At 68.8% G+C, this 13,270-nt stretch overlaps 1 protein-coding gene across 1 annotated transcript in view; it reads left to right on the top strand.

Moving 5' to 3' along the window:
• KNDC1 (kinase non-catalytic C-lobe domain containing 1) overlaps positions 1-13,270 on the top strand; it is a 50,525-nt gene that overhangs the window by 28,868 nt on the left and 8,387 nt on the right. Inside the window, exons 11-20 of the mRNA XM_055345760.1 lie at positions 306-383; positions 936-1,171; positions 1,269-1,532; positions 1,606-2,249; positions 2,524-2,668; positions 3,520-3,620; positions 4,403-4,779; positions 11,707-11,800; positions 11,872-11,969; positions 12,060-12,280. Of these exons, the coding sequence (XP_055201735.1) occupies positions 306-383; positions 936-1,171; positions 1,269-1,532; positions 1,606-2,249; positions 2,524-2,668; positions 3,520-3,620; positions 4,403-4,779; positions 11,707-11,800; positions 11,872-11,969; positions 12,060-12,280 (2,258 nt within the window). The remainder of the gene's footprint in view (positions 1-305; positions 384-935; positions 1,172-1,268; positions 1,533-1,605; positions 2,250-2,523; positions 2,669-3,519; positions 3,621-4,402; positions 4,780-11,706; positions 11,801-11,871; positions 11,970-12,059; positions 12,281-13,270) is intronic.

Genomic DNA, 13,270 nt, shown 5'->3' on the forward strand with positions numbered 1-13,270 from the left:
GAGAGTGAGGGGCTGGGAGGGTGCTGTGCCCACCGCCCCACCGATGCTGGGAGCCGGGGCTCCATCCTTCCTGGCGATGGTGCTCCCAAGGCTGGGGCTCCCGGGTGATAGGACACAGATGCTCAAGGGCAGGGGACAGGTCACCCCCGTTACCGTAGATGCTCCCACATGGCGGGCTGGTGCCCCTCCATGTGCGGGTGACGGGGGGTGACCTAGGGTCCCGGGGGGGCCACAGGGGGCCCTGGGGGGCCGGTGCCCGGCTGCGGCGTGGCAGAGCGCCTGCACACGAGGCCTGTCCCCCGCAGGTATGCAGCACCTACCTCCTGCAGCGAGGCATGGACAGCAGAAAGATCCTGGCCCACCTGAGGGCGTTGACCTGTCAGGTGAGATGGGGCCTTGCAGGTGGCGAACCCCCTTTACTCTGCCCTGGGGGCCCGGGGGGCAGGAGGATCTTCATTTTATGATGTTTTCTGCAAATACCGAGCGAGTTTAGGGAAGAGGTGGTCACTTCTTAGCCTCAGAGGGGCCACTCACAGCCCGCGCCCCGTCCTCTGCTGCTGGCCCGCGTGGGTGGGTGCCCTTCGGCCACCACAGGGACGCGGACACATCCTGCCGGGCGACCCTTGGGGTGCTGGTGGGGTTCATAAATGCCCCTGCCAGCCTCCCGGGCACGCTGCCCCAGGCGGAGCCCTTGGACGTTGGACTCGCACGCACGCCCCCCTGCTTGGCTTGAGAGTCTGTGCCCCAAGTCACCCGGGGCCTCGATGGGGCCAGGAACCCAGAAAACCTTGCTGACTTGGGAAGCTGAGCACCCCCGAGGGCACCCACGGGAAGGACGAGCCAGCCCGCCATGTGAGCCGGTGCGGGCCGAAGCGTCCACCCTGCGCCTCGGGCCCTGCTGCCGCCCTGACCAGGCTGGCCCTGTCCCCTCCCAGGTTCCCCAGGAGGAAGAGACCATCGGCCTCCAGAACGGGGTCTCCCTGGTTGAGCTGCAGCCCAGCGCGGAGCCCGCCCCAGGGCCCGGCTCAGGTGGGCCCCGGGCCCAGCCCCTCACGCTCCACTGCCCCCTCGGCCCTGGGGGTGCCCCGGGGCGTCCGGTGGCCTTGCCGTCCACTCCAGCCCTCGCCCCACCGCCGCCAGCCCCCGCGTCGCCAGCCACCACAGCAGGCCGGTGACCCCTCTCCGCTCTCGCCCCACGGCCACGTGCACATCCCGCCGACCGCCGCATCCCCCCGGCCCCCCTCGGCTGCTGCCCCGCCCCCGCTCAGGCCTCTGGAAGTCCCCTCCGAGACGCGCGGGGCCCGTGGGGGCAGAGGCGGGGGCTCCATCAGGGTGTCGGCCCCGGTGCTCACCCGCAGCTCGTCCCCAGGCTCCGTTGGGGTCAGTGGCCCCACCAGGCCGGAGGCCACGCAGGGGCCCGTGCCCGCTGCACCCCCCTGCCGCGAAGGGGCCGTGCTGCTGCCGGCCGCCCTCACCTCCGCAGCCTCGCGCTTCAGGCCCATCGTGCTGGCATCCAATGCAGGTGGCGCCAGGTGAGCACCCCCACCCCGGAGCCTGCGGGGTCCCCGAGCCCCCCTCAGTGCTGACTGCTCTCTGTGCTCTCAGGGATGGGGCGGGCGACGGGAAGCAGGCCCCTGAGGCCCACGGAGCAGCCCCCAGCCGGACGACTCCTGAGCAGCCAGCACTGGGGCCCGGACCCCAGGGAGCAGCCCCAGAACCTCTCAGGGAGCCCGCGACGGACACGGCCCAGGGGAGCCCCTGCCCCGCACCCCCTGCCCTGGAGGGGGCCTCCCCGGCCAGGCCCGAGCCCGCCACGGCTGTCCCACCTCTGAAGCCACAGGCGCCTCCCACCGCGGAGCAGGGGCTGGACCAAGTTGCACCCAGAGCCCCAGGGTCCGATGCAGCCGGCCTCGACGCCCGCCACCCGGCCCAGCCACTCAGGAGCAAGGCCACCGAGGGCCCAGGCCAGGAGCCTGCGGGTCCCCTGCCAGCCCCCCGGGACCCCTCCGCGGCCGAGGCCAGTCCAGACAGCCCCACACGCACTCGTGTCCCAGAGCAGGATGCGCAGGCCCCTGATGGTGGCCCCGAGCGGCCCCCGCCAGCAGACCGCAAGCCCTGCCCGCCCAGCGTGGACGCCTCGCCCCTCCCGAGGACAGCCTGCCCGTCGCTGCAGGAGGCCATGCGCCTCATCCAGGAGGAGTTTGCCTTCGACGGCTACCTGGACAACGGGCTGGAGTCTCTGATCATGGGTATCGTGGGGGGGCACAGGGTCCCCCAGAGAACCCCAGGGCCCGGGAGAGGCCACGAGGGGACACAGTGCACTGGGGGAGGCTCGGCGCCAGCAGGGGCCCCGCTTGTCCACCTGCACCAGGAGCTCGGGGCAGAGCTGAGCCCCTGGGGGGGCAGGACAAGGGTCTCAGAGCCTGGTCCCCCCTCCCCCGCCCGCACGTCAGCCGTGGGGAGCAGGGGACCCGAGGGGGTTCGCCCACCGCGTAACTGGCCGCTACCGCCCCGCAAACCCAGGGGAATACATTTACGCCTTGAAAGACCTCACGTACGCCACGTTCTGCGGGGCCATCTCCGAGAAGTTCTGCGACCTCTACTGGGGGGAGAAGCTGCTGCAGAGCCTCTTCAGGGTGGTGAACGGGAGGACGTCCCCCTCCCACAAGTGAGTCCTGCTCAGGCCCCAGGCCTTCCGCACCCTGGGGTCCCTGCCGGGCCGGACGGCCCCGGGTCCGCCCCCTCCCAGCCCCGCCGTGTCCCCCCACACCCTCCTGTCGCCTGACGTCCAGCTCGTCCCCCTCCCCTCCCGGCACTGGCCGTCCCGGCCCCGGGGCCCTCTGGCTGGGCCTGAACCCACCCGAACCCCCGGGAGGACAGGGCAGGGGGCTCCCGGGGTGTGGGCAGCACACCTCCCCGCTCAGCTACCGGCTTGAAGAGGCCACGTGACAGGAGCCCCAGAGGAGGGTGACCCCAGGGAACTGCATCTGGCCCCTCGCTGTCCAGGTCGGCGCAGGGGGACAGCTCCCCTCCTAACGGCAGAAGGTGGGGTGACAGTCGCAGGCCTCCCAGGGGGCTGTGGGGACCGAGGGGAGTGACCCGATGCCACAGCGACCACAGCGGGTAGGTGGGGCCCACGGTCACTTCGCATGTGCCGTGGGAGCTGTGAGGGCACCTGTGCACACACGTGGACGGAGCACTGGCAGGAGCGCCCCACTCCGTCCCACGCTCCCCCCCCGGACACCCCTGCACCCCACAAGGCAGCAAACGCCACAGTTCCCACAGCGTGAGCAGGGCCCTCCAGGGACCTCCAGAAACGGGTGCCCGGGAAGCCCCGTACCAACACTGGGCCCCTTAACTCTGGAAGGAGGGTGTCGGGACGGCCTGGGGCCTGCGCTCGGGTGCCCTCGGCGGCCCCCAGCCCAGCGCCAAGTCTATCCCCAGAGGCAGTGCAGGGAAGCGGTGCGGTGGGGGGGGGGGGCCGGGGGGCGCCTGCAGTGTCCTCCCTTCTGATGCCAGAGCTCCCGAGGAGGAGGCCGGGTCACAGGCTGAGGCCGGCGAGGCCGGCGGGCCACATGGCTGCTCGCTGTCCAGCAAAAGGCCGTCGCTGCGCGGAGCGGGTAAGACAGGAGCTGTGCGCGGTGGGGTCCACGCCGCCCCCTGCCTGTGACTGGGTCACTATGGCAGAGGCTTCCCTGCCCCCACGGAGGCCCCAGTGCAGGCTCGTCCCCCCGGGGGCTCCGTGCCGGGAGGGGTCCCCACGTCAGCAGGTGGGCGGCAAGCCGGAGCGCAGGGCAGGGCTGGGCGGGCATCTCATTGTCCTGGGATCACGGGCAGCAGCATGGTGACCGGGACATCTTGGCACTTTTTCTGCAAACTTGTGCCATTTCAAGGCTCTGGGGCTGGTCGTCCTGCAACGTTAGCGCAGGACTCCGAGGTCACTAAAACCTTCGTAAGCTCACGGAATCCGGCCTGGGCGGTCGCGGCTTCGGGCACCAGGCCGCGTGACCACGAGTACCCGTGTGACGGCCACCGCAGCGGTGGCGAGGCAGGCGCCCTCCTCCCGCCCTCTCGCCCTGCACAGCCCCGGCAGGTGCAGAGCAGGGTGCTGGTGCCCAGCGAGCATCTCCGCCCCCCGGGCCCGCCTCCCCGTGGTCACCCTGCACCGGCTCTGGGGGCTCCTCTCGGGATGCCGGCCCAGGGCAGCCTGCGTTGGGGAGGGGATCGGGGGCCTCCTGGGAAGCAGGACTGTGCCCTGAACCCTCAGGACCCCGTGGGCCCCAGAGCAGCAGGCAGGGCCCCGCGTCTGCGGCTCAGCACGAGCAGCCTCTCCTGATGATCCGGGATGCGCTCGGCCCCACGCATTCCCGAGTTCCCAGCGGAGTCCTCCCGTCCTGTGCAGGGAAGGACAAACTGACCGCGGGGCGCATGAGCCGAGCCCCCTGCCCGCCCCCATCGCTGGCCGACGTGGACGCCGACGAGCTGTCACGGGGTAACTTCGAGGTGGGATTCCGGCCTCAGAAGTCGGTCAAAGCCGAGCGGGAGCGGCAGCAGGAGGCGGGAGAGCACGGGCAGCCGGGCGGGGGCCCGGGCCCCGAGGTGGTGACCCGGCTGGCCAGGCCCAAGGACGCCGGGCTGGCCGAGCTCCAGAGCTGCAGCCCCGGCTGGTGCAGCGCCTTCTACGAGGCCGACTGCTTCGGCGCCGACGTCTACAGCTACGTGAGGGAGCTGGCGAGGCAGAAGGCTGGCGGGGCCGGCGACGCGGACGCCCAGGGCCCGGTGAGTGTCGCCCGCGGCCCGCTGCTGGCGGTGCAGGGAAGGGCGCGGTGGCCGCAGGTCCCGCAGCGGTGAGCCCCGGCTGGCCTGGCCGCCACAGCTGGGTAGCGGCCGTGCCCCCCGCGGGGGCAGGCGGGCTGAGCCCCTCCTCCAGGCCGCTCCCCAAACGGAGGGCAGCGCGAGGTGCGAGAACAGCAGAGGTGCCAGGCCCGTGGGGTCTGTCCAGGTGGCACAAGGGGTCCCTCGGCCCGGGCGTCTGAGGTGGGCAGCGTCCCCCCTGCGCCCTGCTGGGCAGCCAGGCTTCCCCGGGTCAGCAGGGCCAAGTGGGCCTCACCCTTGAGAGCGGCCCGGCGCCCGCGGAGCCAGCAGCTCCGACCGCGCTGTAGCCCCCGCCCCCCAGCAGGGCCCGCTCAGGCCTCGGGGCGCAGGCCTGGCCCCCGGGACAGCCACGGGCAGGGCCCCAGACGCTCGGTTCCCGCCGCGCTCCGCCCACTCCCCCGGCACCTCCCGCCGCCGCCTGGCCGCCCACTGGCACGCGTGGGGATGGGGGCCGCGCCGCCCCTTCGTCCTGGCCTCCTGCGCCCCCCACGCGCCGTGGCGGCCACGACACCCCGGGGCCTGGCGCGGAGGGCGACCCCGAAGCCCGGGGGGAGCCCCGAGTGGGCCCGTAGGGAAACTGAGGCTGCGAAGCGGACGGGGCTGGCGCCGCGGGTGAGACGGGGCCGCAGCGCGTGGTGCGCCGGGGGCGGGACGGTCCTCCCCAGGCTGGGCCGTCCCTGGGTCGCCGCGGGGCGCAGAGGGGGCGCCGGGGCGGGGCGGGGCGGGGCGGGGGCGGGCTACGGCGGGGGGGGGGGGGACGGGGCTCCTGGGAGAGAGCAGGGCCCGGGACCGGGAGGCGGGGGCCGACCCGCGGGGGCCTCCTCGCGTGCAGGGGAGCGGATGACGGGGCGGGGCCGCGGGGCGGGGGCGGGGCGAGGGGCGGGGCCAGCGCAGGGGTGGAGTCAGGGCGGGGGGTTGGAGGGCGGAGTTGGAGCAGGGCCGGGCCGGGGGCGGGGCGAGGGGCGGGGCCAGCGCAGGGGCGGAGTCAGGGCGGGGGGTTGGAGGGCGGAGTTGGAGCAGGGCCGGGCCGGGGGCGGGGCGAGGGGCGGGGCCAGCGCAGGGGCGGAGTCAGGGCGGGGGGTTGGAGGGCGGAGTTGGAGCAGGGCCGGGCCGGGGGCGGGGCGAGGGGCGGGGCCAGCGCAGGGGCGGAGTCAGGGCGGGGGGTTGGAGGGCGGAGTTGGAGCAGGGCCGGGCCGGGGGCGTGGCCGGGGCGGGCCGGGGGCGTGGCCGGGGCGGGCCCGGGGCGTGGCCGGGGCGGGAGGGCCTTGGAGACCAGCGCCTCCCGCTCAGAGTCGCGGACACGCACGCCCACGCCCACGCCCAGGGCCGCGCGGGCGCCCACGGTGCTGTCCGGGGGGTGGAAGGAGCCGACCCGAGCTCGCGGACAAGCCCAGGGACCTCCCGGACCTCAGGTCATGACCTGAGCTGAACCAAGGTTGGCACCTGACGGGCTGGGGCGCGGCCTTGAGTCCCGAACGTGCGGGCGGCACCGCGGGCCCAGCGCCCGGCCTGCAGCGCCCGGAGGAGCCGAGGCGGCGCTGCACCCCCGGGTGTCCGGGCTCCGCAGGCCGCTCCGAGGAGGAGCGAGAACGTCCCCGACCTGAGCGCTGCAGCCGCAGCCCTGGAAGAAATCACGCGTGGAAGCTCCGCGACACGGGACGCGGACACGGCTTCTCGGATGTGGCGCCCGGAGCGCAGGCACCGGAGGTAGCAGCGGAGAAGGTGCGCGGCCAGGAGGCAGCCTGCGCATCAGCGGCCGGAGCTCGCGCAGGCCCCAGGGCGCGGGGACCTCGGCCGTGCAGGGGCCGAACAGCCCCGCGCGCAAGGAGGCGCCCAGCATCCCCGGTCCCCGCGGGAAAGCCCAGGACCACCTGGACGGCGCCGGCGGTGAGAGGGACTGCCAGCCCCCTCCACCCCCTCCAGCCCGCTCCAGCCCCCTCCAGGCCCCTCCAGCCTCCTCCAGCCTCCTGGAGCCCCCTGGGGCGGGGGGAAATGCCGGTGGCACCACCTCCCAGGAGCCTCCTCCAAGCCTACGCCTGGATTTACCACGCGACTCAGCACATCCCCCGGGCCCCCCAGGACCGGGCAGGGCTGCACCACACGGGCCCAGGCGCCCAGAGGGGGCGGGGACCCACGTGTCCCGCACGGACGGACAGACAGACAGACGGAGGAGCACAGCGGCTCCGGCCACACGGAGCATCTCTCAGCCACAAGAGGAGGTGCGGATGCGCCCCGAGGGCACAAGGCCAAGGGAGAGAAGCCGGACGCGGAAGGACGCACACTGCATGATGCCACCTGCACGAGGTCCCCGCGATGTCGCCTTCCCAGAGATGGGGGGGGGCCACCGTAGCACGGGGGCGGGGACAGAGCCTCAGCCTGGGGTGGGGGTGGGAGTAGGAGAGGCCTGGGGACAGGGCTGGGGTGGGGATGGGGGGCCGCACCACCGTGACCCAGGTGACCCAGCCAACCCAGCCGGGTGATGCCGCTGAACAGCACGATGAAAAATGGTAAATTATACGTTCTATAGATTTTGTCACAAAACATTTTTGAAAATAAAATGTAAAAGCCAGCTGAGAACAAGGTGCCTGAGTGGCCCAGCCCGTCAGGTGTCCAACCCTTGGTTTCAGCTCAGGTCATGACCTCAGGGTCCCAGCTTCAGCCCCTCCCCACTGTGCCACATGCTCGCTCTTCCTCTCAAATCAATTTTTTAAATATTTTATTTATTAATGAGAGACACACAGAGAAGAGAGAGAGAGAGAGCAGAGACACAGGCAGAGAGAGAAGCAGGCTCCATGCAGGGAGCTCGATGTGGGACTCGATCCCGGGTCTCCCACACCCTGGGCCGAAGGCAGGTACCAAACCGCTGAGCCACGCAGGGATCCTGTAAATAAATCAATCTTTAAATAAAATAGTTGAGAACAAAATGGGGCAGACGACCAGCGGCCCTGGGGACGTGAAGCACAGGTCATCACAGTTGAGTCGAAGTGAACGCAGAAGACGCCGGGCAGCATCCCCGGGAGGTCCCTCTGCCATCCCTCGGTCCGAGCCTGGGTGTTCGCACCGGCCTGTCACCCTGACTTCAGCTGGACCGGGACACGGGCCCCGCTGACCCAGGAACGGGGATGATGGTGGCACCGGGGTCACGCCCCGAGTCACAGAGAATGTGGCCTCTCGGAGGCCCCAACAGCTTCATCCTCGCAGTTGTGGGGAAGGGGGACACCCAGAGTCCAGGTGTGGCCTCCAGTGCCCCAGGTCGTCCTCATCGTCCTCTGACATCACAGGTCATGCCCACCGACCTCACACCGTGTGGGGACCATAGAGGGTGGCTCTGGCGCGTGTGAGTGCCCATCAGCTGGTGGACCCTGTCGTCTATCCCTGGCTCCCCGTGGCTGCCCTAGGCAAGGACACACACCCACCGGGGATCCCGGGCCCCATCACCATGCTCCCACGGGTCTTGAAAGGGCCTTGCAGACCAGAGCGGGACAGGAGGTGCCGGCGGCCACAACCCCGAGGTGGACGAGCTTCCCTGGGCCTCGGGCTCTGAAACCCGGGCTCAGCCCCACACGCACAGTCTGGGGGAGACAGGCCGTGCAAGGGGCACTGCAGAGTGACCTGGGTGACCTTATTTTCCTTTTCATTCCCGCTCACCTGGGAAGACGTCTTTCCTGGAACCGGAATGCAGACAGGTGAGCTTCCCGCGCCCCATGTGTCGTGGGCGGGCTGGACGGGGCGGCCGTCGTTGCGCGTTCCTCTCAGAACCCGCTGCATCTGCCTTGGAAGGGATGGACTGGACACGCGTTCACACTCGCTGCCCACACAGGGCGAGTGTGGGGCAGGCCCGGGCGTGGCATAGGCAGCACGGCTGAGGGCATCGACAGGAGCGTGAGTGGCCGGGCCCGAGGCCCCTGTGTGACTGTGGGCTGGGTGCCCACGGCTCTGCGGCCCCGGGCTGTCAGGCTTTGTTGTCGGCGTTCAGTGCTGATTCCCGTTCAGCCTTTCCTCTCCTTGTCTACGCGTTCCCACTTTCCAGCTTCCTTCCAACAGGTTGTCCTGGTCTGGGCTGCCCTCAGGTCCTGCACCAGGAGCCACGTGTGCTCCGGGCCTCGAATCCACACTCACTCGTCCTATGACCCCAGAGAACCCTTGGCTGGCTTAGGCCTGGAAGCCTGCCCGCCCGTGCCCCCGAGGGTACCTAGGCCTGGCCAGTCCGTGTCGGGCCTGCGGCCACTGTGCTGCTTCCAGAGGCTTCTGTGAATTTTAGTTCACGTAGATTTAGTTTTAAAATCAGTCAAAACTGTCCTTTCCGAAAAACCAGTCTGTAGTTCGGTGGGGTGAGAAGCGTGGCCAACAAACTTCATACCTAACTTCATAAACCGAAGTTTCCAAGATGCGGGGACGAGTGTGTGTGAGCCCCACTCGGGCAGGAAGCGGGTGCGTGCCATCGGTCCAGGCCCGCACCTGGACAGGTGCGAGAGGGCGACGGGGCTGGAGGGGGCCGTGTGCAGGCTGTCCCCCAAGGGCGCTCTCCGCATGGCAGTCCTGAGCCGTGCAAAAGGAGGGCTCCCCACCCAGGGCTCCAGGCCGTCCTCCCCTTTGGGCTTTAGGGGTCGTCAGCCGGGGTCCCCGCGTTTTCAGGAAGCCGGATCGCAGAGAAGTGTGTGTGGACAGGACAGCAGAGACCCCGGGGGGTCAAGCCAGACCCCGGGGGTGGGGTGGGGCAGGGCGCAAGCCCCCGTGAGCACAGTGCTGCAGGGCCGCTGCGGGGACCGCTGTGTCAGGCCTCGTGCCACCCGGGTGACCTCACAGGCCAGATCCGTGCCATCCACCGGCCACGTGCGGCTGAGCTCTCGAGGTGCGGCCCATGGACCCAGGAACTGACATTTTTGTGTCCTTTCTGTACGAGAGACGCCACATGCGGCCAGTGGCTCCCTGCTGCAGGCGCGCAGGTCCTGCGCACCCGGTTCTGCCCACGTACCCCGGGGGTCGGTCCCGCACCACCCTGGCAGCTAGCCGCTGGGGCCTCCAGCCCACTCGGGACACCATGACCTCCTCGTCCCGCGGTTGGAAAACGAGCTGAGGCCTGGGACCTGATTTCACGTGGCAGAGGGAGGAGGTGGTCGGTCTGCGCCGCGTCCCCCGACAGCAGGCACGGCCCCGGCCCCGCAGCGCCCCGGTAGCACCTGCTCCCCGCTGTTCAAACAGCCGCAGGAGGAACCACCTTTTCGGTAAAACCACCAGATACTCAAACATTTAACTACAACACCACCTGCATTTTTAATCTTACAAGCCGCACAGAAGTAGGTGTTACCAACAAAGCGAAGTCCCTCGCGGCAGTTGGACAGGTGAGGGGGAGCTCACTCGGGGTGCCGCTGATCCCCGGGCCCGGAGGAAGGCCACAGTGTATTCCGGCTTTAGGTGGAGGCTCCGGGCGGTGTGGCCGCGTCAGGGCCCCGGGGCCGGCCGGGGGGGAGAGGCGCCAGGCCACCCTGACCACTCCGCAGCCCCGGGCCCCGGGGTGGGGACACCGAGCCAGGCTGCACCTGTCCCGAGCGGGTTCTGGTTGTTGCTACCACTGGCAGCCTGAGCCGGCCCTGCCCGGGGTTTTCCTGTGACACAAGAACCCTGACCTGTGCCTGTGGGGAGGACAGAGCAGGGGGCACCGCGCAGCCAGGCCAGCTTGGGGGGTCCCCTGGGACGTGCCTGTTCTCCAGGAGGAGCTGGGACCCCCGCTCCTGGGCACCCCACAGACTGTGACCCCCAGGAAACCCCCTGAGGACGTGACTCACTAGACGGCCGGGGTGCAGCAATGACCCCACGTCCAGGTGATGTCCCCACGCAGGGTGGCCAAGGGGCCCGGGTAACGAGGGTGAGTGGGAGGAGTCTGCGGCAGGGGCCTGGAGTGTGGGGGGCCTACAGGGGCCTGGGGGGCAGGAAGGCTGGAGGCGCTGGCCAGCAGACCCCCCACCACCACCACACCGCACCCCGCTGCCAGAAGCAGCGCTGGAGACCCCCTGAAGGGCAGCCCCCGGTGGGTGGTGGCAGCATGGGGGGGCTGGGAGGGCCACCGCGGGGGCTGGGGGCCCAGCACTGCTACTGGGAGCGGCGGGCAGGGTCCGGGTCGGGGGACCAGGTCCGGGTCCAGGTCAGGTGCTCGCCACCCCAGCTGTCTTCCGAGCTCACTGTCCTCAGTGGCTCAGTGGGATCTACTGACGTGCTCTGTCTGCACCCCAGTCCTGTGGACTCTTAGGATAAAACTGCCAGTTATGTCACCAGAAAAACAGGTTTATTTGGGAATCGCACAGAACGGCAAATTAAGGCAAAACCACAGGAGACCCCTGGGGACGGAGAGGAGGCTCTTTTATAGAGGGAGTTGGGGCGCCCGCTGTAAACTAAAACCCAATTGGAGTAAACTGGTGGCTGCAAGAGTAACGGCTTCTCATTGGCTGGGCCCTGGCCGTCTCTCATTGGCTGGGCTGTTGCCAGGGCAGGAGGAAACCTTCCCCGTCCCTCCAGGGTAGAGCAGTGTGTCCACCTGCAGGGTTCCTTGCTCGGCCGCCTGTTCCCGAGAGGGGTGCTGAGGGCTCCTCCTGTTAGCGTCCACACCCACTACCACGGTTTCCCCTCTCATTTCCTCGTCCCCCCAGCAGATTCCTGTCCCCCGTGGCGCACAGATACTGTTTCTGCAGCTGGGTGACTGTGTCCCTGGGAGGTCCCCACGTGGTCGCAGAGGTGGGGGAGGCCACTTCTGGAGGCTGCGCTGGGACAGGTGCGCTCGGAGACAGGCGGGCGGGTGGCGGGCACCTGCAACGCTCACCAGCTCTGTCCTGCCAGGAGCTGGAGCAGCAGCTCCTGATAGAGAAGAGGAATTACCGGAAGACTCTGAAGTTCTACCAGAAGCTCCTTCAGAAGGAGAAGCGCAGTAAAGGTAGCAGGGCGCTGGGCAGGGCATCCGCGGGGGAGTGGGGGGCACTTTGTGCCCACTCTGCCCGCCCACAGGTTCCGAGGTGAAGACCATGTTGTCCAAACTGAGAGGCCAACTGGAAGAAATGAAGTGCAAAGTGCAGTTCCTGGGACTGGTCAAGAAGTATCTGCAGGCAAGTCCGCCGCACCCTGCCCACCCCCTCCCTCAGCACCTGGTGGCAGAGGCCAGCCAGACCGAGGCGCCCGCTTCCCCGCGCACACAGGTCATGTATGCCGAGCGGTGGGGCCTGGAGCCCTGCGCGCTGCCGGTGATCGTGAACATCTCCGCGGCCCACTGCGACACGCTGGACTTCAGCCCTCTGGACGAGTCCTCGTCCCTCATCTTCTACAACGTCAGCAAGCACCCCCGCGGTGGCAAGCAGAGGAAGGCCCGCGTCCTGCAGGCCGGCACGCCGCTGGGGCTCATGGCATACCTCTACTCCAGGTGCGGCTGCCCAGCCCCCAGTGGGGAGGCGGGCCTGGGGGTTCCCTGGACCCTTTCATGCCTTTTGAAAGCAAAAGGGAGACCGAAAAAAAGAAACAGGCCCCCAGGAGAAAGTCTCTGCCTTCCCTCATCTGACGTGGGTTTATACTTTTTTTAATTTAAATTTTTTTCATCAGAACTTTAAGCCTGTGTCAGCTCAGCTGCAATTTGCCTCCCTTGCCAAGCTCTTGGGTGGACGTGCACCTGCAGCCTCAGGTGTGCCAGGGCAGGTGCTTCAGGGAGGAGCCAGGGAGCGTGGCCGTGCAGAAGTAACAGCCCAGGGGGCCCCTAGAATTAAACAGACACAGGAGCCTCCGGGACATGCCTGGATCCTAGCCACTTTGCCACGTCAGAACACCCCGTAATTATCTAGCCCCCCGGACTGCCAGGGAGGCTGGTCTCAGCATGCTCATTGAATTCTTCCTGCAGCCACTGTTTCTGGGCAGGAGCACTATACCCATTCATCAGACACCGTAACTGATAAATGTGCATGCTCACCATGCGCAGCAGGGAGGCCAATCCCCTCACACTCAGGGTCACAGAACCCCAGGACACCCTCACACCCCTCCACCCTTGTGCTCACCAGTCCGTCGGCACGGCCACATGTCCTGTGTGGATGGGCCTCTCATGTCCTCCTGGTATGCAGGTGCAGGACCACTTGGCAAGTTCCCCTGACCCAGTGGCCTGGCCCACACCAGGCACAGGCCCGGCAGCTCAGGGTTGGGTACAGATTACCTTCCCAGACAGGGGTGGGAGGCCTTACCCAGTCTTGGCTTTGGGAGACCCATAACACTCTTGGGCTTTAACACCCAAGACCTTTGAGCTGGAGGCTGTGGTGACCCTAGAACTGATGGTCAGGTGTTAGCAGGGTACACAGGGACACTAAGGGAACAAGGGAAGTCCCTGAGAGCAGGGGCCCCCCAGGACAGAAGCCTCTTCCCGTGTACCCTG

Source organism: Nyctereutes procyonoides, unplaced genomic scaffold (genome assembly GCF_905146905.1).
Source record: "Nyctereutes procyonoides isolate TBG_1078 unplaced genomic scaffold, NYPRO_anot_genome, whole genome shotgun sequence".
Classification (NCBI taxonomy): Eukaryota; Metazoa; Chordata; class Mammalia; order Carnivora; family Canidae; genus Nyctereutes; species Nyctereutes procyonoides.